Genomic DNA, 23692 nt, shown 5'->3' with positions numbered 1-23692 from the left:
ATGAAAACATTTCAGTATTTCCTTGCATTCTTTAACCAAGTGGAAAATGGAAAATAAAATTGCTCTCATTACTACCTATAAGCATAAGCCAGTCTCTTAATCTTGTAATTTCTAGGAGAAAAAAATATAAATTCCTTCAAGGCTCAGGCAACTAAAAACTGAAATGGAAAGTACACACACCACTTAAGGGTATTACGTTCAAAACTCTCCTAAACACCCTGCCAGAAATTATCCCGGGTCATAGCATGCGACCTCTGATTAGGAAAGGCTAGGAATCATCAGGCGCGCCAAAAGTGACTCATCTTTGCTTTCAGTGTGTGCTCGTGTGCTGTTCCATTTTGAAAGGAAGAACATGTGCAAATGTCAGCATTATGCCTAAGGGAAGAGTTGTAATTAGAGATTTGTGATATTTCTTGGCTTTCTGTGAGTGGATATTGTCCGATTCTGAATACTCATTGAATTTTCATAAAGTTGACCTACAGAGGCATTTTACACACAGGAAGAGATTGCATGCTTATTTTTCATATGTGTTTTTCTCTTTTTTTTTTTTTGAGACAGATCTCCCAGTAGCCCCAGCTAGCCTGGAACTCAATATGTAGACCAGGCTGGCCTTGATTTTATAGAGATCAAGGGATCTTATAGGGATTAAAGGCATCTGCCACCACACTTGGCAAGGATTGTCTGTTCCCAGCACTTGTGAGGCATAGGCAAGCTGCTCTCTTTGAGTTCAAGGTCAGCCCTGTTGACAAAGCAAGTTTCAGGCCAGCCAGGGTTACATAGTGAGATTGTGTCTCAAAAAAAAAAAAAAAAGTTCTAAGAAATGCTGAGATTTCAATACCCAAGCATAAATAACTTAATTTGCACACAAATATAGAATGTTCCAGAATTTCACCATGTTGTTTAATCACTGACCTGTAGGTCTTTGCTCTCAGAGTTTCTCAGCCTTGACGCTACTAATTTTCTAAGCTAGTAACGCCTGGTGGTGAAAGTTGTGCTCTTAGGATATTTAGCAACAACCATAGCTTCTATCCATTGGTGTCTAGAAAATCCACAGTGAAAACTACAACCAAAAATGTTTCCATGTTGTCAAGCACCCCCCAGGGCAGGGAAAGAAGTGTCCCCATAACTCAGAGGCACTCGTCTAGAAAATCCACAGTGAAAACTACAACCAAAAATGTTTCCATGTTGTCAAACACCCCCCGGGGCAGGGAAAGAAGTGTCCCCATAACTAAGAGGCACTCAATACAACAAAAAAAGAAAATTACTCTGTGGAAACTAAGTGAAAACAAGCCAGCTCTCTGCTCAAAACTCAGATGGCTCCCTGTTCCTTTCAGCCAAGTTCTCCTTGTAGCCTTCAAGGTCCTGCACAAGGAGGCCACTGCACACTCTGGGCCAGCCACCCCAGGTATCTTCCTGTCTCTCCACCTAGCCCTGGTTTGTCCGATGTGCTGGTCCTACAGACTTCCCACTGGTCTACTCCTCCCCACAGTTTTGCAAATATCCCTTAGTGGAGACCTACTCTGTCCAGTTCATTACCATGTAGCAGCACTGTCCCCCTCTGGCTCTGCTGCTACAACAAGCCAAGGGCTTTTGTCTTTTTTTTTTTCTTCTTCTTTACTATTGTGCCCACAGAGCTTAGCAGCCTAGCACTGTCTGTTGAATGGAAGGATGAATAACTTAAGACCTTAGATTTTTTTCAGAAGTACAATAATTCTAACTTCTCAATAAATTGCAAATGGCATATACTTGGTCCTAAATTATAAATTTGAAGCTTGCAATATTTTCCTAGTATTTTATTTTTGTTCATTTGAGAATGTTAGTTTCTATTTTTCAGACATTATAGCTAGGAACTTTTTTCAGTAGTTCAGATAATAGAAATTACTTAATAGAAACATTCTTTTGCTTGTTTGAGCAGAAAAGGTATTTATTGAAAAGATATTAGGTAGATTTTATGTTTAAGAATCAAATTTATATGATTCTTAGAATCAAAGAGACCTGTGGTCAAATAAAAAAAATCTCATTATAGAGTGAGTTTCCACAAACACTGTAGACTGACCAGTCAGTAACAGAAGCCCATGCTGGCCCTATTGATATTAGCAGCACCAGGCCCTGGACAAAGGTCTCAGCACAGTCATCATGTTCACTACTCTAGAAAACATGTTCTTGGGACCGGAAGAGATGGCTAACGGTAAAGAACACTGTCTGTTCTTGCAGAGGCCCAGGTTTGATTCCCAGCATCCTGTAAAAATAGGAGGTAGGAATTGGCTAGGCAGTTAGGGTAAAAAGACCCCAAGGAAAAAGTAGCCAGTTTCTTGGCTCAAAGTCAAAATGTCCTTGGGTCTGTTAGCAATACTCTGTTCCAAAATCCAAAAACGTCAAAAGTATTTAGGAGCTTGTTTCTAATTCTGAAAAGATTTTAGGGTTACCTCTTCAGAGGTGGGGAATGTTAGAGTACCCAAAAGCCCGTCTAAAGCTAACAACCGTCTGTAACTCCAGTTCCAGGGGATGCAACACATTCTTCTGATCTCTGTGGACATTGCATGACACGGGTGCACTTACACACATGCAGGCAATATACTCATACATAAATAAAATAAAAATAATAAATTAAAATTGCTTAAAAAAAGAAACATGGTCTCCATCTCTGCTGCCATAACTGGGACATGTTTGCCTTGCTAGTTTCTGTCAATGGGTACATCAGAGTAGCTTGGTCTGGACCCTGCCCAAGCCTACCTGCTGGAAGTCTGGCAAAGCAGCTATCTTATCCAGCGGGGAGTAGGTTCTGATTTCCGCCTGGATTCTTTTGATGATGAACTCTTGGAATTATGGAGAAGAGATTTAAATTATGGGCATCTAAAAAAAAAATTATTGAGCCGGGCATGGTGGTGCATGCCTTTAATCCCAGCAGAGGCAGGTGGATTTCTGTGAGTTCAAGGCCAGCCTGGTCTACATAGTGAGTTCCAGGTCAGCTGGGGCTACAGGGAGATCCTGTCTCAAAAAAACAAAAAGAAAAAAATTACTGAATCTCTCAAATTTTATCAGACAATGTTTAGAGACCTGAAAATTAAAGGAATGGGAATGAAAGGAACAGATTCCTGCTAGAATACCTCAGAAAGAACAACTATTTGGGCAGTGGATGTTGAACTGATGGCTTTGATTCAGTCACTAACCATAGCTGGCGATATTTAGCAAATCGTATAATCTCTCTAGAGCTATGCTTCTTACCAAAAGAATGGCTTATTTTTTTCCTATTTTAAACTTTGTCATGACAAAGAAATGGAATGGCACAGCCCCCGGGAGGCAGAGGCAGGCGGATCTCTGTGAGTTCAAGACCAGCCTGGTCTACATAGTGAGTTCCAGGACAGTTGGGCCTACAGAGAGATCCTGTCTCAAAAAGGCCAAAACAAAAAATTTTTTTTCACTTTAACAGAACTATACATACATATAATAATACTTTAAAGAATTAACTAGTTAGTCCTGTCAGATCTCAGCAGACCGCCAGAGAGTACTTAGTTTTGGCCTCCCTCTGGCCTCCATCTAGCAGAGAGCCTGAGAACCCAGGGGACTGCCTGAGAGCCACCTGATCCTGCCTCCATGTGGTACTATCAAAATACCTGAAAGCAAACCCTGAATCCATCACTCTAGAGTCCAACCTTGAAAGGCAAAAGAAAAATGAGGAAGAACTCAATAGAGTGATGCTTTTGGAAGCCCTTGTCAAGAAATTCTGACGGACTCTCATATGAACATTGGAAAATTGCCCTGTTCTGACTTTTTTCTAGTTCCCTGTCTAGAACTTGTAATGTTAATTACTCTTGCCTTTACTTCTCCTTCACATCTCCTATTCACGATTCAAGGACTTTCTTTTCCACTTAGAGATAAGAGTTATGCAATTTGGGAGTCTTTTAGATAGACCCACTGAAGGGGTACTCCAATTGCCTCACCCTGCGTCCCTGTTCAGCATGGGAGCAGCCAGAGTGGTCTATGTCCAGATTCCCTATCGGCAATTTGAGTAACCCCTTCAGAGGATGGCATGATAAAAATAGGAGGTAGGAATTGGCTAGGCAGTTATGGTAAAAAAGACCCCAAAGAAATGTAGCCGGTTTCTTGGCTCAAAGTCAAAATGTCCTTGGGCCTCTTAGCAATACTGTGTTCCAAAGGCCAAAAACGTCAAAAGTATTTAGGAGCTTGTTTCTAATTCTGAAAAGATTTTAGGGTTACCTCTTCAGAGGGCGGAATGTTAGAGTACCCAAAAGTCCCATAAAAATAAATAAATGAAAAAAAAAAAAAAAGAAAAAGAAAAAAAGGGATGGGGAGATATGGGAGGCGTTGGAAGGGAGGGAGTGGGCATGGATTTAATCAAAACACCTTATATGCATGTGTGAAATTCTCAATAAAGTTTTTGTAAAAGTTACAAAAACAGAGAGAATTAACTAGTCCTATAAATTAGCAACAGGTCCAAGCACCTCACCCCATTTGCTGTTCCTCAGACACAGCACTTTCAGTTCTCTTCAGTTCTACAAATCCCGTCCTGGTATTGTCACTTTTTCTGGGTTTTTCTCTTTTAGACAGCAGCTATTTTGCTCCCACTCAGGAAGATCAAGGTTTAGTTCTTTCTCTTCCTTGTCCCCACTTCTAACACACACACACACACACACACACACAGAGAGAGAGAGAGAGAGAGAGAGAGAGAGAGAGAGAGAGAGAGAGAGACTTTCCACTTCTAGTCTCCTGATGTGGTTGTGTTGTAATTTCAGTTAAATCAATATCCACTTGTTATATTGTCCCTACAATGTATCCTTTTCCAAGCTAAACCATGTATTATACTCCTTTCTCGTACTTTCTCTAATTCCCTGGAATTCACACTTGTTTGATTTTTTTTTTTTAACTTGATTCTTGTTACTAGCTGAATTGTGTCTCTCAATATCCATATGTAAAGTCCTAATCTTTGGACCCTCAGAATGTTACTGTGGTGGAGATACAGCATTTAAAGAAGTCTTTAAATTAAATGGGGGTAATGAGGGTGGGCCTTAACCCAATGTGACTGGTCTTTTTATGAAAGAGATTACGATTCACAGAGGCACTTCATACACATAATAGAGAGGGGAGCTTGCTTCAGGACAGGAAGAAGACAGACTCCAGAATCCATGAGAGGCTCAATGAGACCCACTCCCACCAACATCCCCATGGCAGACTTCCAACCTCTAGAGCTGGGAGGAAATTTTGGCTTTGCTCTTTTAGCCAAACCTTCTGTGATACCAAACTAATGCACTTTTTAAAATGCTATTATCGCTTACTCAATCTAAACTCTGTCAACTGAACAACTATACTAAATGAATTCAGTTACTTCTGCTGTCTTGGAGAAGTTTGCCCACGCCCATTTTGATGTTGCTGGGGACTGCCTGCCCTGTGTGTATGTGTGCAGCGCCAGTCAACCCTTCACCACTCTTGTGGGTTATCCTAAAACCCATTCCTGTCTCTTCAGCACTCTCCTGGGGTATCCTAAGACCCCCTCCTGTCTCTTGTACTACCTCTTTCTTTTTTCTACATTAGCTTCGTGGGTAAGACTTGCAGGTTGTAATTTGTTTTTCATTATGAATGCCTATGATCGCATTTGTTCGATTCTCATATTTGAACCAATATTTTGATTTATTTGACCAGCAGGATTCTGGGTTGGGAATAAGGCACCCTTCTTTTCTTATTTTCAAGTGTATCTATCCATTGAAGAATCCAAAGTCATTCTGAGTACTGGTGTGTGTGTATGTGTGTGCACAATATGGTGTGTGTCTTATGCATGTGTGGGGCAGTGCTCTGTGCATATGTGTGTGTGTGCGTGTGTGTGTGTGTATGTGGAGTGCTGTTCATGCTTTCTGTGTGTGTGTATGTGTGTTATGCATGTGTGGGGCGGTGCTCACGCTTTCTGTGTGCATGTGTGTGTTATGTATGTGTGGTGTGTGTATCAATGGTGTGTGATCTAAAGTCACCTGGGAAGAGGGTCTCAATGGAGGATTGTCTAGGTCAGGTTGGCCTGTGAGCAGGTCTGTGGAGGGGATTTTTTAAGTTAGCCACCATAGTCTGCACCACTCCCTAGGTTCGAGTCCTGGCTATTGAAGAGTGGAAGAAGTGAGCTGAGTACTAGGTATGCACGTATTCGTTTCTCTGCTCCTGACTGTGGATATGACCAGCTGTTTAAGTTCCTCCTGGCCTGACTTTCTGCTGTGATGGATGGACTGTAACCTGGAACTGGGAGTTAAAATAAACCCTTTCTCCCGTAAGTTGCTTTTTGTCTGAGTATTTTATCCCAGAAGCAGAAATGAAACTAGATCAGTATAAATCTATTTTCATCCACTGTGTTGAATTTGGGGCTATTTCAATCCCCAAACCTCAGGTCTTTCAATTTGGGGAAATTTTCTTGAGGCATTTTGATTTCTTCTTCTTCTATGTCCATTGTTCTCTATTTCTGGAACACACACACACACATATGTACCGCACACATACACACACACCACACATACACACACACACACACACACACATACACACACACACACACACACACACACACACACACACTGTTTTAGTTTGCCTTCAATTGCTGTGACAAAACACTGTGACCAATACCAACTTGGGGGAAAAAAGGGTTTATGTGACTTACATCTCCTGGGTCACAGCTCATCACTGAGGAGCCCAAGGTAGGAACTCAGGGCAGAAACCTGGAGGCAGGAACCTGGAGGCAGGAGCTAGAGCATAGGCCATTGAGGAATGTTGCTTACTGGCTTGCTCCTCTGGCCTGTGCTTAACCTGCTTTCTTATACAATGCAGGAACACCTGCCCAATGTGGCACCATCCACAGTGGGTTGGACCCTCCTACATCACTCAGTAATCAAGAAAATACCCCACAGACATTGCCACAGGCCAGTCCAATGGAGGTACTTTCTCAGTTGAGGCTCCCTCTACCCAGATGTGCCAAGATGACAGCTAAGGCTATCCAGCACGCATGCTCACACACATATACACCATATACACATACATACCACACACACTCACACACATATACAACACACAGATACCTGCACACTACATACACTCACACACATATGCACCATATACACATATATACACCACACATATACACACACCACACTCATATGCACTCATACACATATACACCACATGCATATACACCATACACACATAAATACACATCACACACATACACCACACACATTCACACGTACATATATACCACACATGTATATACCACACACATACACTGTAGAACCCTGAGACCCTCTTCATTCACCTGCTACCCCCCAATCCCTCCAGACCCCCACTAATTGCTCTTTTAGCTTCTGTGAAATGCTTGGCTGCTGCTTTAGACATGCCTAGACATACCCTGGCATGCCCTGACCCCCGCCTGCTATTCCCCATCCCCCTTCCAGGAAACTATAGATTAAGCAAGCCCGAGCATAAAAACTGCCCTATAAGGTAAAAACAGAGACTCCTGGCCCCACAGGTAACAGTCAGCACATTCCATAGCCCTGAGAATAGCACCTACCAATAAGAAACTTCCAGGGCTGCATCTTATACATCCAATCAGTTTAAAATTATGTTGGCGCGTGGGCTCCTTGAACCAACCAAAATGTATCTTCAGTATCTCCCCCCAACCTTTTGTCTAAAACCTATAAAAGGCTCCACTCTCCCTTAGTCTGGGCTCTCAGCACGGATCCATTGAGTTGGTGAGGTCTGAGAGCCCGAGCTTAAGCCTGAATAAACCATAAACCTTTGCTTTTGCATTTTGGTGTGTTGGGTCCTCGGTGGTCTTTTTGGGGTCCAGTGGATGGGGTACAACAACACCACAGCATTCTACCCACTGAATTACATCTTCAGTCCCTAAATGTTTATATTACCTTTTTATATGAAATATAGTAAAGCTATATATTTGTATAATATAATGACATACAAAATATGGTTATATTTTGTATTACTCTTGAATACATTACATATATTAACATTTTGTACAGATTTATTTTATTTTAATTTCTGAGTATTTGTATATGTCTTTGTGTATATGTATATGTGTGTGTACCAACAAAGACCAGAAGAGGGCAACAGACACCCTGGAGTTATAGGCATTCATGAGCTGCCTGAGGAGGGTGCTAGGAATGAACCTCCAGTCCTCCACAAAAGCAGCAAGTACTCTTAACCAGCTAAGCCATCTCTCCAGCCTCTATTTTTAACACTTTTTTAATAAGTATAATAGATGCACAAATAACTGCACATGTTTAAAGTATTCAACTTGATGAATTTGAACAAATTGGTATACCCATGAAACTATTACCACAACCAGGATATGCCTCACTCGAAAAGATTCCTAGTGTTCTGCATTGGGCTTCTTTGTTTTTGTGGGAAGGAAACTTAATGTGAGGTTTACCTTCTTAGCAAATGTTCACATGTACAGTACCACAGTGCTAACTGTAAGCACCATATCTGACATGCAACTTTAGAACTACATATACACATTGATCAGTGATTTCTAGTTCCCCCTCTTCCAGGCCATGGAAATTACAATTCTACTTTCTGCCTCTAGGAGCTCAGCTATTTTAGACACTTCTTAAGTTAAATGATACTGTCTTTGTCCTTTAAGGATTGTCTTATTTCACTTAACATGATGTCCTCTTGGCTCAAACATGTCACCACAACTGTAGGATTTTCTTATATTCTAAGGTTGAATGATATTCACAGCAGCTTTTGTAAACCCCTTCACCTATTAGTGAACATCTGGGTTGTTTCCAGAATAATGGGCTATTTTGAATAATGTAGCTGTGGATATAGGCATGCAGATAACTCTTTGAGAGCCCAATTAATATTATACTCTGGATGTACATCGAGAAGAGTGGTTGCTGGATCATAGAGCAGTCCTGCATGTCCTCCATAGTGGTCACACTTAGCGTTCCCTACAAAGGAGCAAGGGTTCCAACCGCAGGTTCTCATTGATACTTTTCATTTTTTTATAATAGCCATCCAAACAGGTGTGAGGCAATTGAAATGTACGTTGTATTTGTGTGTGTGTGTGTGTGTGTGTGTGTGTGTGTGTGTGTGCGTGCGTGCGTGCCTGTACCATGGCATGTATGTAGAGGTCAGAGGACAGTTTGCTGGAGTCAGTACCACATGGGTCCGAGGGATTGAACTCAGATCATCAAGTTTGGCAGCAAGCACCTTAATCTGGGGAGTCATCTTGTTGGCCTAAAATTTGTATTTTATGTTTTCTTTGTTTCCAAGATAAAGAATCTTCTCTAATCTCTTCAAGTATGGTAATAATGGTGGTGTTATTGTGGCTGCTGTTATTATGTCTATTTTCTCTAAATTAATCTTATTTTGTATATTTTTTTTGTTTGTTTTTTTGTTTGTTTGTTTGTTTGAGACAAAGTCTCCTTGTAGCTCTAACTCCCATGAAACTCACTATGGAGACCAGGCTGGCCTCAATCTCACAGAGTGTCACCTGTCTGTCTCTGAGTGCTGGGATTAAAGGTATGCACCATTACACCCAGCATCTGTGTATTTCTTTTAATCTGTTTTTTTAATCTCTATTTTTTATGTTAAAATTTTTCCTTTCAATGTTTTTGACAAATTGTATTTAAGATGAACATCTAGGAGCTAGAGAGATGACTCATTAAGAACATTTATTGCTATTGCAGAAGACCTGAGTTCATTCCCAGCACCCATATTTGGCAGCTCACAACTGCCTATACCTCCAGATCCAGGGGATCTGACACCTTTTTCTGGCCTACAGGGGCACTCATGTGATGTGCATACATACATTCAGGCACACACACACACACACACACACACACACATACACACGCACACACATACACACGCACACGCACACGCACACACAATTAAATAAATAAATCTTCAAGATGAAAATCTAACAAGCCATGATGGTGCACACCTTTAATCCCTGCACTCAAGAGGCAGAAGCAAGCAAAAAAAGTTTCAGGCCATAGCTATACAGTGAGACCTTATTTCAAAAAAAAGAAAGATACACGTCTAAAATGTTGATTGGAAGTGTAAGTGTGTGTTGGACTTAACTATGAACTTCACTATAGGCTTTTCTAGCAGGTCAGATTGGGGGGTGGGGGAGGACTCTAGTATTGTTATATTTGGGTCACAGTCAGTCCTTCTAATGGTCAGAGTCCTTAGAAAAGTCTTCCTACCTGAAGGGTGAAAACCTGAGTGCCAGCACTTTGAAGTCTAAGCTGGAGAAAAAAATGGCTGCAAGGAAACATAGTCCTCTGTGTTCGAAACACGTTTCTATCTTTCACTCTGCCTGGTATCTGACTGCCTGGTAATACTTCTGTCCTGTCCCATCCCATCCTGTCCCATCCCGTCCCATTCCGTTCCATTCCATTCTGGTCTGGTCTAGTCCTATCTGCTCTGTTCTACTCTATGAAATAAACCCCCAGTCTCTATGTGGCAGGACAGATCCTGCTTGGTGGACTGGAAACATTGCCTAGAAATGGAAGTGCTTCTTCAACAGCTTTCCATGATGATTATTTAATTCTCTCCTCTTTAACTACCAGTTACAGTAGTTACTATCACAAGATGTTTTTATATATGGATACAATGCAGTTAAATCAAGCTAATTAACATAGCTATCATCTCAGTCACCTGTCATTTTTTACGGTGGAACATGTAAACCTTTACTCTCCTAGGCATTTTGAAATATACAATACATTATTGTTGACTGTTGCCACCCTGTTGTGCAATATGTCTCTGACCTTACTCAGCTAGTCTACCTGAAACTTGGTAACTTTTGATCAACAGCTCCTTATTTTTTCCTTCCCCAGCCTCTAAGTAACCATCTTTCTAATCTCTACCTCTAAGAATTCATCGTTTTTAGAATCCACTACACACAAGACCACAGGGTCAGCACCTGGTCTTTCTATGCGTGACTTGTTTCACTCACCATGTCTTCCAGATTCTCCCCTGTCAAAAACGACACAATTTCTTTCTTTTTTAAAGACTGAATACTATCCCATTTAGCCAGTCTTCCACTGATGAACATTCAGTTTGATTTCATTGCAGCAAACTTCAGAGAGCAGATATCTCCTCAACATATTCATTTCAACTCCTTTGGGTGTACAGTAAGAAATGGGGTATATGTGGTAATTCTATACCATTTCCATAACAACTACTCACTTATGTTCCCCCAACAGTGTGCAAGAATTCCAGTTCTGGTTTCTCTGTATCCTTCTGAGCTTTTATGTTTCATCTTTTTTGAGAAAAAGTTAATCTGATTTTTTAGCATGATATATCAGTGTGACTTTAATTGACGTTTTCTTGATGCTTAGCCATGAGTGAGCATCTTTATACATACCTGTTGCCATGTTCTTCTTTTCATAAATGTCTGGTCAGGTTCTTTGCTCATTTTAACCCAGTTGTTTATTTGATATAGAGTTGAGTTCCTAACATATTTTACATATTAATTCCTTATTGGATGTATGACTCATAAATATCTTCTTCCATTCTATGAGTTATTTCTTCATTTTGTGAAGTATTTCTTTTGCTGCTCAGGAGCTTTTTAGTTTAATGCCATTTCATCTGTTTCTTTCTGTTCTTGTTACCTATGGTTTCAGGTTTATGTTCCAAAACTTGTGGCCAGACCAATGCTATGTAGTTCTCTGTTCTCTGTTTCTTTTAGTAGTTTTACTTTCAGATCTTATATAAGTCTTTGGTTTTTTAATTGATTTTTATCTATGGCATGGATAGCCAGTTTTTCTAATAGCATTTACCAACAGGACTGTCCTTTGTCTTGGTACCTTGTCAAAAGCCACTTGCATAAATACATGTGTTTATTTCTGGGATTTCTTCCTTGTTCCATTGCTCAGTGTGTCTCTGTTTATGCTATTACCATGCCATGTTGGTTACAGTTGCTTTATACAATGTTTTGAAATCAAGGGGTATAACACCTCCAGCTTTGTTCTTGTTTGCTCAAGATGTTTTGGTTATTTGGGGCTTTTTTTGATATATGTAAATGTAAGAATTTTTTTTTTCTTCTATCTTAAAAAATACCATTGGAGGCATGGTGGTGCATGCCTTTAAGCCCAGCACTTGGGTGGTAGAGGCAGGCAGATCTCTGTGAGTTTGAGGTCAGCCTGGTCTACATAGCAAGTTCTAGGCCAGCTGTGGCTACAGGGAGACCCTGTTTCAAAAAGACCAAAAAAAAGTACCATTGGAAATCTGATCAGAATTGCATTGCTTTGAGTAGTATGGACATTTTCACAACATTAATTTTTCTGTCACAGTGTAGGATACCTTTCTGTTAATTTTTGTTTTCTTATAATTGTTGTATAGTTTCCTGTAAAAAGATCTTTTACCTTTTTGAGTAAATTTATATAAATTTTTGTTGTTAATGCTAGTATAAGTAGGATTTTTTTCTCAATTTCCCTTTTGGATAGTTTCTTATTAATATCTAGAAATGCGACTAATTTCTAATTTCGTGTGTTGATTTTGTGTCCTATAACTTTATTTAAGCCCACTGGTCAGTTATAGTAAGTTTCTGAAATGTTTTTATTAGCATATATTAATTATACATAATACTGGGTTTCATTACAAAGTTTTCACCCATGTGCATAATGTACAGTTTTAAGAGATTTTAATAGTCTTAGTATTTCTAAATTTAAGATCCCGTCATTAGCAGATAATGACAACTGCATTTCTTCCTTTCTTATTAAGATGCCCTTTTATTCTGTCTTCCTTTCTTTCCCTCATCACTGTGGCTAGAACTTCTACTACGTTGGAAAATGAGATGGTGTGTTCTTGTCTTGTCTCAGAGAACAAGCTTTTGATCTTTCCCAGCTGAGAATGATGTGACTTACAACTTCATCATGTATGTGTTGTATTGAGGTGCAGCTCCTCCAAACCTAGTGCAGTTAAGAGTTTTGATCATGTGTATGACTTTGAGGTTACTTGACAAGTCTAAAGTTCTGTGGTCTTGTTTCACAATCACACAAAATCTTTGAAGCAGTTCTCTACATTACTGTATATAAAGCAGAGAATATTACTGTCCCCCGAGTTCTCTTAGGGTCCCTTGCTCCTGGTGCTATTATAGACAAACCATATAACACATCTTTACCCGAATTTTTCATAGTTTATATCCTGGGTAGTGGAAATAGAGTAAGTTACAAAGGCAAATACCCAGTGCCCCACAAAAGATGAATACCCAGTACCCATTCCGCTCTGTGGCTCAGTGGCCCGCAATTCCAGATTGCTTCCACACACCACCCACAGTCTCCATTAGCTTTCCTCCACACCTCATGGGCCTGCAGTCTTGCCCCAGGTCGGTAAATGCCCTCTCTCACATCCACACAGGCGAGACACCACTGCCATTTTTCCCACCCCCTTCGAAGATGCCTTCAATGCTCCTCCCTCTGCAGCTAACTCTCCACATCCAACTCTCCACAGCAGGCCCCATCCCTCGGAGGAATAAGCCCCTCAGGACACAAATGCATTTTTCTTTTTCATTGTATTTCAGGTCAAATATTCGGGGATACATATTAGACATGTTTGGGGTAATTGCTAAAATATTTATTAAAAAGAAATTAAACAGGAGATGATGGGTGTGCTTTTGTGTGTTTTGTTTTTTCTCTCATAATCAGACAATCATTTACATCTGTCCGTTGGCCAGGCAGTTTCCAGAGGAATCTGAGCCCTCTTCTGACCTCCGCAGCATTGCACGACACGAGTGCACTCACATACATGCCAGAAATACACAAAAATAAATAAATAAATAAATAAATAAATAAATTTATTTATTGAATATGTTCCAAAACCCTACCTGATTTTCAAATGAATGGTTTATAGGTGCTTTATAAGAAGATCCTCAAGTTAAAGAGCCTGATACATTCCGGTTTTTGGCTGGGGAGTCAGTCAGACTTGGATGTGAATCCTCACTCTGCTGCTTATAAGAGAAAGTTGTTTAACTTCTCTGAGCTGCAGCTTCCTCCTTAGTAAGCTGTGGGGAAAGTAAATAGCATGAGCCTTTCTAAGGATTGTACTAGAAAAGATTTGCAAAAATGTTTAGCTTAATGCTTCAATTATTTATAAACATTTAATGAATATCATCTTTTTTTTTCCTTGCCCCTAATTATCATCCCTCAGGGATTTTTGACATTGTCTGGAGAGTTTTTATTGTCACAACTTGGGAGTGTGTACAATTGGCATCTAGTAAGTACAGGCTAGGAATGCCACTAAACATACTACAATTCCCAGGTTGCTCCATGACCAAAATCTAACAGAGAATTATCTGGCCCAAATTATCAACAGTAAGTAGTAGAGGTTGAGCAGCTCTGCTCTGAAGAGTACCTGCTTCATTTTAGATTCATAATGGTATACATTTTCCCTAATAGTCCAAATGCGTTCCTTTAAGTGTTTTATATGCAAAGGCTCATATACAATAGTAGTAAAGGTTAAATAATATGTAGTAATTACTTGATATATGACTTTGAATTGTTATATAATTTGTGAAATGCTATGCTAAATATAAATCTTGCTGCCATAAGATTCTTTAGAATGAGTGGTGTGTAGTTTAAAGGGTAATTTCACTTTATTTTACTAATGACTTCAGTGTCAGGAAAATTCGCATGTCTTCTGATTCCTGTTCCCGACTTTAACAACTGTCCAAGTTTCTATATTGTTCAAATTATATGAATTATACCTTGGAACTATCTCAATTTCCTCCTTTTCCTTTTTCCACCATTTCCATTAATTTAGTTTAGGGTCCTACATATTCTTCTGAATTAGGATAACTCCTTTCTGATACACCTCCTGCCAATACACTGTTTTATCTTGACTTTTTTTTTTCTGAAATCAAGTTGGGCAGTAACACTTCACTGCACATGTTTGAATAGGTCCCCAGCATTGTCTTGATATCTTTCCTTCCACACAGAACAACCTTTTCCTTTAATATTGTATTTATTATTTGTTTTATTTTGTGTGTATGAGTGCAGTGCCTGCACTGTATGTAAGTGTAGCTGTGTCATGCAATGCCTGCAGCAGTCAGAAGAGGGTGTCAGATTCCCTGAAACTGGAACTAAAGATGGTTGTTAGCTGCCATGTGGGTGCTGGGAACTGAACCTGGGTCCTCTGCAAGGCCAGCCAGTGCTCTTAACTGCTGAGCCATCTCTCCAGCCTCTTATCTTTTTTAAATTGATACACAATTATAAAGAAATTTACTTTGAAACAATTGTTTGGTATGTATCTTTTATCACTTATTAAATAAGAAAGTTTGCATATTAATGAGATGAATGTGTACTTGTTTATTTTTGAGAATTTCATATGAAAATTGTCTTTGCATTATTCCCATCCCTCCCAGTCCTCCTCCAACTCCTTCTGTTGCCCTCCTCTCAATTTCTTGTCATCTTTATTATTGTTACATATACATACATTTATAAGTATACATACACACACACACATATATATATATATATATATATATATATACATAGAGAGAGAGAGAGCGTGAGAGAGAGAGAGGGAAAGCACTTAGCCCATTTAGTGGTGCTCCTGTGTATCTGTGTTTAGGGCTGCACACTTGGGATTAGATAACCTTTCAGGGAGTGATTTCCTGGAGAAAACTGATTCTCCCTCCCTCAGCATCCATTGATTACCTGTATCTTTTCATCTCGAGGTGGAACCCTATGGAACTTCTCCATCCAACTTGACATGTCAACTGGCTTTGTCATTATGCAGATCTCATTAGACTACCATACTGTAGAGATTTCATTGGTGCAGCTTTCCTGTAATGTCTAGAATGCATAAACTAGCAGCAGGTGTCTTGTCCCTCTGACCTTTACATTCTTTCCACCCTCTCTTCAGTGATGCTCCCTGAGTGTAAGGTGTAGAGGTTGCATTGTAGATGTGCCACTTTGTGCTGAGCACCTCACACTTACTCTCTACATTTTACTAGTTGTGGAACTTTATAATAGTCTCTATCTGTTGTAAGAGGAAGTTTCTTTGATGAATAGTGAGAAGTACACTTGTCAGGAAATATAAGGATATATATTTAGAATATTCTAAGAAATTACATTGGTCAGAGAACAATCTTAATATTCCAATAATCACAATCCATAGATGTTAATGCTCTTGGGAAAGCTGGAACTCTACAGCCAAGATGAAATAGTCACGATTACTAATGTCCTAGTTGTGTTAATTAGTAATGCAAGAGAAATTACTCTTAACCCATCAGCAATGGACATAAATATATAGCTGGAAGGTAACTGGAAAAGGAGAGAAGGAAGTGTCATGGCTTTCACTGGTATTCTTTTTGCTGCATGGATAGCAATAGTGGTTATTATTAGAGCAGAGACTGATGAGGAGAAGGAGAGAACGAATGGGTTCTTGCCAGAAGGCCAGTAGGAAAAGCCGAAAGGGACAAGAAGTCAAGAGGGACTCTTTCCTCCCCACTCTGAATTCAGGAAAATCAGGAGTTTCCCAGGCCTTAATGAAACCTGTGTGACATTAGTGGGTTTTCTGTTAAGTGCTGGCATGATTTGGTGAAGAGAAATCTGGGAAATGAGGAATTGAACAGTATATGTGCCTTTTATAGCATCATAAGTTGTGAGTGCTTCCAATCTAAGAAGAAACTGAAGAAAATTTGTCAAAGCAGCTTTCATACTTTGGATACAACCTAAAATGGCTTTTCTGAACTATGAGAATGACACTTATTTTCAATAAATGCTCAGTGGCAGGTGGGTTAGCATCTGTAGAACCAAATATATTCATCAAATGGTAAAATAGTTCTATCTAACTGCTCTTAATAGTTTTAGCTTTAGAAAAATAAATTTATACTCATGAGTAAATGCTTCCATATTTATAAAGTACATAAAACTTGACCAATAGTTATGTCATGGACCTTCTCCCTAGCGGGCCCTTACTGAGCAGTAAATCTAATACTCTGAAATTCCACTTCTCTGCTGCTCTTAGAATATACCTACCTCTGGTCTGTGTTCTACTGCCTCTCATCATTATTTAAACAAGCAAGTGAAATGTTATCAGGATAATAGAGTCAGGACCAGTGAGATGGTTCAGCAGGTAGAGTTCAATCCCCAGGACCCATGTTGGAGGACAGGGAGAACTAACGTCTTCAAGTTGTCCTTTGACTTCCACATGTGCTCTGTGGCAGACACACACACACATGCACGCACGCACGCACGCACACATGCACAACAAAGTGTAATAAAAAAAATTTAAACCAGATTATAGAGTCATTAAAAATAATAATAAAATTCTCTTTGCAGAAACACAAGGGTTTCTGACATATTATTTAGCATTGGGTACCCCATACCATTTATGTAGCACTTAATAGTTCATTTCAGAAAATTTCAAGAGCATACTTTTGGCTATTTCTAATTGATACACATTAGTTTTAAAACAAATCTTAAAAGTAAGATGTGGGCTGGAGTGAGATAGCTCAAGGAGTTAAAGCTCCTGCCACACAAGCACTAGGACTTGCGTTTGAATATCCATAACCCTGGTGTTCTTGTGGTGAGATGGAAGGCAGAGATGGGAAGATTCCCAGAATTTTGCGAGCCAGGTAAACCAGCACACACAGCAGAGAACAAGAAGAGACTTCCCCAAACCAGGTAGGAAGTGAAAACTGACACCAAATGTTGGGTGTTCTCTGATTTTCACAATGCATGTCATAGCATACACACCTGCACTCATGTACATGAATATGCACACACATGAAGTAAAATGCAACTTTACCCTATTAAGAGAGCGTGGAGGTAGAAAGGAGAAACTGGAGGAGCATGGCTCCTCTCCTTAAGGAGGACTCAAAACCCTAGTCATGGAATGATTAATTGTACAAGTTAAATTACATGTGGAAGTGGTGAAGAAAATGGAGATTCATAAACAAAGGATTTGTCAGGAAGGCTTTGGGGAAAATGAGAAACAGCAAAATAATAGGAGCGACAGGATTATGTTGGTGGCTTGCTGAGTTATTATCAGAGTTGCCCTCTTTTTCTATTTGGATTTCAGAGGTCTTGACTAAATGAGGAGATCCATGGAGTCAGAGGATAATGAAATGGCAGAAGAGATGGTTTTAGACTAGGGCAAGAAGAGTGTTTAGAACTAGGCCATTACTGCAGAGATCTGGCTCATACTGCTGGAGCGAAGAGAAGTTCAGAGAAGCATATTCTCAAGAAACACTTGGGAGACGCAAGAAAACGTCAAAGAACAGTTTTAGAAAAACCTCTGGGATTGTGAAAAGATACAGTGGCATAGTGTGATATGTCTTGCTGGTCTGAGTCTGAGTCTTAAAAATAATCAGAAATGTAATATACAGGAGGAAAGGATGTGCAAAGGGAAACCATGACTAGGCAGATGGCAGAAGTAGCTGCGCATTATCTGAGGAGAAAGCCCCTGGCTCACAATAACAGACGAAAGATTAATGGGTGTGTGGAGCCTGGAGCAGTGAGATCATGCAGAGTACAACCAGGAGCAATACTGTTAGAAAGAAAAGATGCGACCAGATGACGGGGGCTTGGAAAAAGCAAGCAAGAGAGTTTATACAGCAGATGTGGTCAGCAAAGATCGTCCTTTACATCACAGCTGTTGAAAAACAATCCAGGTACAACTTGCAGCCCAGTCCAAAAGGTCACAAATAATTTAAAATGGCTGTGGAAGGTAAATCTTAAATTTCCTATAATTGAAAATATAATTTTTTTATCTATTTTTTCATTTCCAGCTACATGGGATAACATTTTTAACTAGAAACTATTGTCTGACAGAACTCTACCTAAACAATAATGCAATATTTGAGATTGTTTTATCATTTCTACTGAAAACATGTAATATAATCTATTTTAAGTGTTCTTAAAATACATTTAAATTTTACAAATAGGATGCTAGATCATTTTTCCAATTCAATATTATGTGTCGTTCAGAATTTAAAAGGAGTAAATTTTCGCATAGTAATTTCACCATTGTACTGCATAGTTGGACACAAAACAGCTAGTGTGGAAGCTAAGTTTAGCAATATTTAGGTGGAGAATAAATATAAAAACTGTAAATAGTCTTAGAAGTTTTTAATAGTGCTGATTTTAACAGCCAAATTCCTATTTCCAGTCTGACTTTATTTTATATGTGCAACAATTTCAAGCCAGGTATGAAAGCATATGACTGATCATGATCAGTGTCAGTCATCATCATGTATCAAAATACAGAAGAAAACATTTGGCCTTAGAATCATATATCATGAAGTCAAATGGCATATATTTATCACCCACATAATTTCCTATATTGTTAAGAAAGAAAATATTTCAATTTAACTATGATCTGACGATTATCATACAGACCCATCGTACTTTCATTTATGTTTAAAAAATGGAAAATGTGCAATTCAGAAATAGCAAAAACAATTTGAATATACAGTTTCCCATTCGACAAAGAAAATACTTAGCAAAGCAATTTGAAAGTACATACTGAATGGATGTGAAATTATCCCCTTGATTTGCATTATAAATCTAAGTAGCATACATACACACACACACACACACACACACACACACACCACAAAACCAAACAGAAAGAAAGCATATAACTCAAACTTGAAACTGAAACAAGCAAAGTCACTGCTACAGAAAAGCAAGTGAAGGAGAAACAATGCAGGAAACGGCTCTATACCCTCACATCACAGTCAAGCACTCCTCCTGGACGCTTGGTCATAATTCAGGATATCATTAACAGGCATTCCTTTTTTTACCAGCTAGAATGCATTCTCTGCTAGTTACAATATCTAATTAGTGTGAAAAGATGTTTATTTGTATTTTCAGTTTAATAAAATTCAACTAAAAATGTTGAAAGCCTTGCCAAAAAAAAAAACCAAAAAGCCCTTCTTTTTTTTTTTTTTTAGGCCTGCATAATTTGCCTTCATTGCACATACTCCTGCTCCACCACAATGGGCTAACAAACATTGATGCTACCCCGTGAAGGAATTAAAGGGAATGCTAAACCTGAAGACCCTAAGTATCAACTGCACTTTCTTATGTCCATAAATCAAAATAGTAAAAGCATAGGACTTTTTTTTTTTTTTTTTGAAGTGTAAGCTTACAGGGGCAATGTTTATAGCCGGAACATGTATCTATTCCTAAAATATGATTAGATAGTATTCGTTCTTTTTAAAGCCATAAATATAAGTATTTGTGAAATGATACAGAATGTCAAATGAAGATGACAAAAAATATGAGGATTTATATGTCTAAATCTGTATTTTTAATTTCATCTCATAAGTAATTTATCATTTCAGTTAGTCTGTAGAGGAAGTGGCATGAGCGGTAACTATTTTTAAGTAGGTTAGTATCCACTCAGGGCTGGGGAGAGAAGAGAATTGGGTTTGCTAGCTACAGTGGAAAGGGGTATGGGGTTTCTTTGAGAGGTGGATAAAATGTTTTAACATTGGCTATGATGATAAGTGGCTGGACTTAATGAATATGCTAAAAATGCAGGACTGGCACATTTTGCATAGGTGAATTTATGTGGTATGTGAAATAGATAATAAAGTAAATTACTAAACAAAATGAAAGTTGAAGGTTTCAAATGAGTGAACAAACAGTATGCAGTTTCTCCTCTTAACATGTATATAATCTTGAAGGGTTAATAAACTTGCACACAACTGCAGTACAAGACAGATGATTCTGTGTCACAGGGTGGAAGACTCTGTGGGCTAGTCTGGGAACCTAACATCCATGCTATTTCTTGTAGTATTTTACTTAAAATCATGGTGACATCATTCAAGCAATAACTGAACTTATTCTACCTGAGAATCTTGTCATGGAGTCATGGTCTTGAAATGGAGCAAATGTGTTCATTTTAAAAGTAAGCACTTCCTGATAGGTGCTGGTAGCAAGTATTTCCACTTTAATCCCATACCCCATTTTGGTTAAAGATATTATATGGAAAAAGCAGACTCCTAGCATTTGTGCCCTAATGTCCTCACACTAAGTGTCTATGAGTCTCATTTGCAATCTCAGAATAGACTCAGTTCATTAAACAAGAAAACCGTGTTTTTTCAGATGTTGTAATTTTTGTCTTTTCAAGTAGGAAAACCACGTTAAAATCTAAAGCTTTATTACTATTCCACTTCAATCACAAGTTCTTCCGAGGGTGAGAAAACAGCCTTGGGGGTAAAGCTCTAACCCATTTCTGCACTGCACCCGCCCTTGGCATTTATGAGAAAAATTGCCAAGTGATTGCCCAGGAGACGCAGGGCTGGGAGCTTCAGGGAGGCCAGAAGCCAGCGCAGAGTGTGAGGTCCTGCTGACTGGAATTCCTGTCTTCCGGGCCAGGCAGGGCCCCACCTCCTCTCTCCAGGAGGTCTACCTTTCCAGGCCCTCCCTTTGCTATTTAGCTTCTCTCTTCCTTCTGCCCTCCAAACTCTCCAAATGGCAATCCGCAGGTCTCTGACCCACCGTTTGGGAAATAAATTCTTCACCCCTCAGTGTTCCTGCCCCTTAGAGAGCGCTAAGGGAAAATTCATCAGCAAGATATTTAACCCATTCTTTTTCTCTAAAACTTCATTCCCGTTTTTTCAATCTTTCTCCATTTTACTGAATACACTTAGCTGACTACATTTCTTCACACGCAGGACCCTCCTAGTGGAGCTTCCAGGACCAGCATTGGGGAGGGGCTCGCTCTTGTTGGGAGCGGTCTCTTGTTTTCAGGGGTCTTCCTTCCCAGCATTCTCTGTTCTTGCTCTCAGCAGTGCCCCATCCTCTATGGGAGAAGTCTGCTAGGGGATAAGGTGGCACTGTGCCCTCAGGGAGTCTTCTGGGCCTCTTTATCTGTGATGCTCACAGAGTTGCACTGCCTCTTCCAAACAACACAATCTACCAAGCTGAAGGCAAAGACAGTGTTCGGATCTTGCCACATTTCAACTCCTGTTTTATCCCAGTTTTCCTTTAAAGGAAAAAAAATCAAAGACGATGGCCTTACACAGTATAAATGTGTGCTATGTGATAGCCCACAGATTTTGGTTAAAATAAGATAGTGGGGGCTGGAGAGGTGGCTCAGTGGTTAAGAGCACTGGCTGTTCCTCCAGAGGACCAGTTTTGACCCCAGCACTTACATGATGGCTAACAAACTCCAGTTCCAGGGGATCCACTGCCCTTTTCCATCCTTTGGAGGTACTGCTCATCATGTTGCACCTACCCACATGCAGGCAAAATACTCATACACATAAAATAAAAATAAGTCAATAAAATAAGATAGTGATAACAATGGAGATGTTGACCCTTGACATGTAGGTGTCTGCTTATTGACTAGGAAGCTGAACTTCCACCCACAGGCTGTTCTGTATACATTTTTAACTTCCCTGTATCATTTCCTCTGCTTGTTAAAATGGACATGTTGTTTATTAATTATATCAACTTTTTTTTTTTCTTTTAAGACAGGCTTCATTTAGCCCAGACTGACATCAAACTCCAAATGTAGTCAAGGATGACTTGTGATACTCCTGCCTCCTCCACCTCTCTTGAGTTGTACAAGCATGTACTCTTATGCTTAGTTTTGTGTGGTGCTGAAGATGGATGCCAGGGTTTCACAAATACTAGGCAAGCACTCTAGCAACTGAGCTACATCCTCGGCCCATATCAATCTTTTTCAAAGATGCTTAAGACTATTTGGGTGGATGCTGGAGAGATGTCTCAGTGGTTAAGAGCCCTGGCTGCTTTTCCAGAGGACCTGAGTTTGGTTCCCAGCACCCATATGGTGGCTAACAACCATCCATAACGCCAATTCCAGGGGAACTTACACCTTTTTCTGGCCTCCACAGGCATTGCAAACAAAACACTCATACCCATAAAATAAAAACAAAGAATAGTTGGGTTATTTCCATGATAATTTTTAAATTCTACTTTAAATGTTTTTAAAACTTAATAGCAGTCACTTAGATGACTGTAACTTTTGCATCTCCCTCTTCTGTGTCATTAAGTAGCTTCGCATACATGACTCATCTAACTCAAACTTGTGCGGTAAGGTAGTAGAGACATTTTGATATATTATTGGGTAAATGTAAATGCTTAGACTCTGACTCCCAAATTAAGATAAGCAAGACAGTGCTGGCGCCACTGAGGTGTGCTGCATAAGTAGCCTAGAGGGAAGGTGGATTAAATAGCATTAACCTATTGAAAGCGAAAGTGTAAGCAGTTCTGCCTCATAGTTGCTAAAGGAATGTGCCCATACATCATAGAAAGCTTTCAGAACATTCAGACACAGGAAACTGATTTCATATCTTAGAAACTTAATTTATGGTAATTTTAGTAGCATCCATCCAAAACTCATAAATCCAAAATGTTACATACTTACTATCATAGATGGGGGAAAGAGAGAGTTGAAAATAAGATTGCTTCCTTCTGAAAGGTAAGAGCTAGGAAAAAGCAAAGAAGAATAAAGATGAAATGCCTTCCAAATTATTTAGTTCAATTTATTATTTTTGTTCAAGTAATGATATCAGAGGTTAAGCTAATTGCTCTGTTTTCTGTCTTTCTATTTTAAGATGAGGTGAGCACAGACCACGATGAGTGTACAGGGTTTCAATACCTAGATGTACAATAAGTAATGCAATACTATTCTAAGTTTGGTGCTTTGTGGTGGCGCATGCCTTTAATCCCAGCACTCGGGAGGCAGAGGC

General features: G+C 39.4%; 1 protein-coding gene across 1 annotated transcript in view; it reads left to right on the top strand.

The window, feature by feature from the left end:
* Lrrc72 (leucine rich repeat containing 72) overlaps nt 1–23692 on the top strand; it is a 53588-nt gene that overhangs the window by 18486 nt on the left and 11410 nt on the right. The window contains 3 exon segments of the mRNA XM_008837608.2: nt 18752–18854; nt 19919–19989; nt 19992–20031. Of these exon segments, the coding sequence (XP_008835830.1) occupies nt 18752–18854; nt 19919–19989; nt 19992–20031 (214 nt within the window).

The sequence above is a fragment of the Nannospalax galili genome, unplaced genomic scaffold, assembly GCF_000622305.1.
Source record: "Nannospalax galili isolate Female #2095 unplaced genomic scaffold, S.galili_v1.0 scaffold719, whole genome shotgun sequence".
NCBI lineage: Eukaryota > Metazoa > Chordata > Mammalia > Rodentia > Spalacidae > Nannospalax > Nannospalax galili.
The sequence above is the reverse complement of the archived record's forward strand: the minus strand, read 5'-3'. Positions and strand labels throughout refer to the sequence as shown.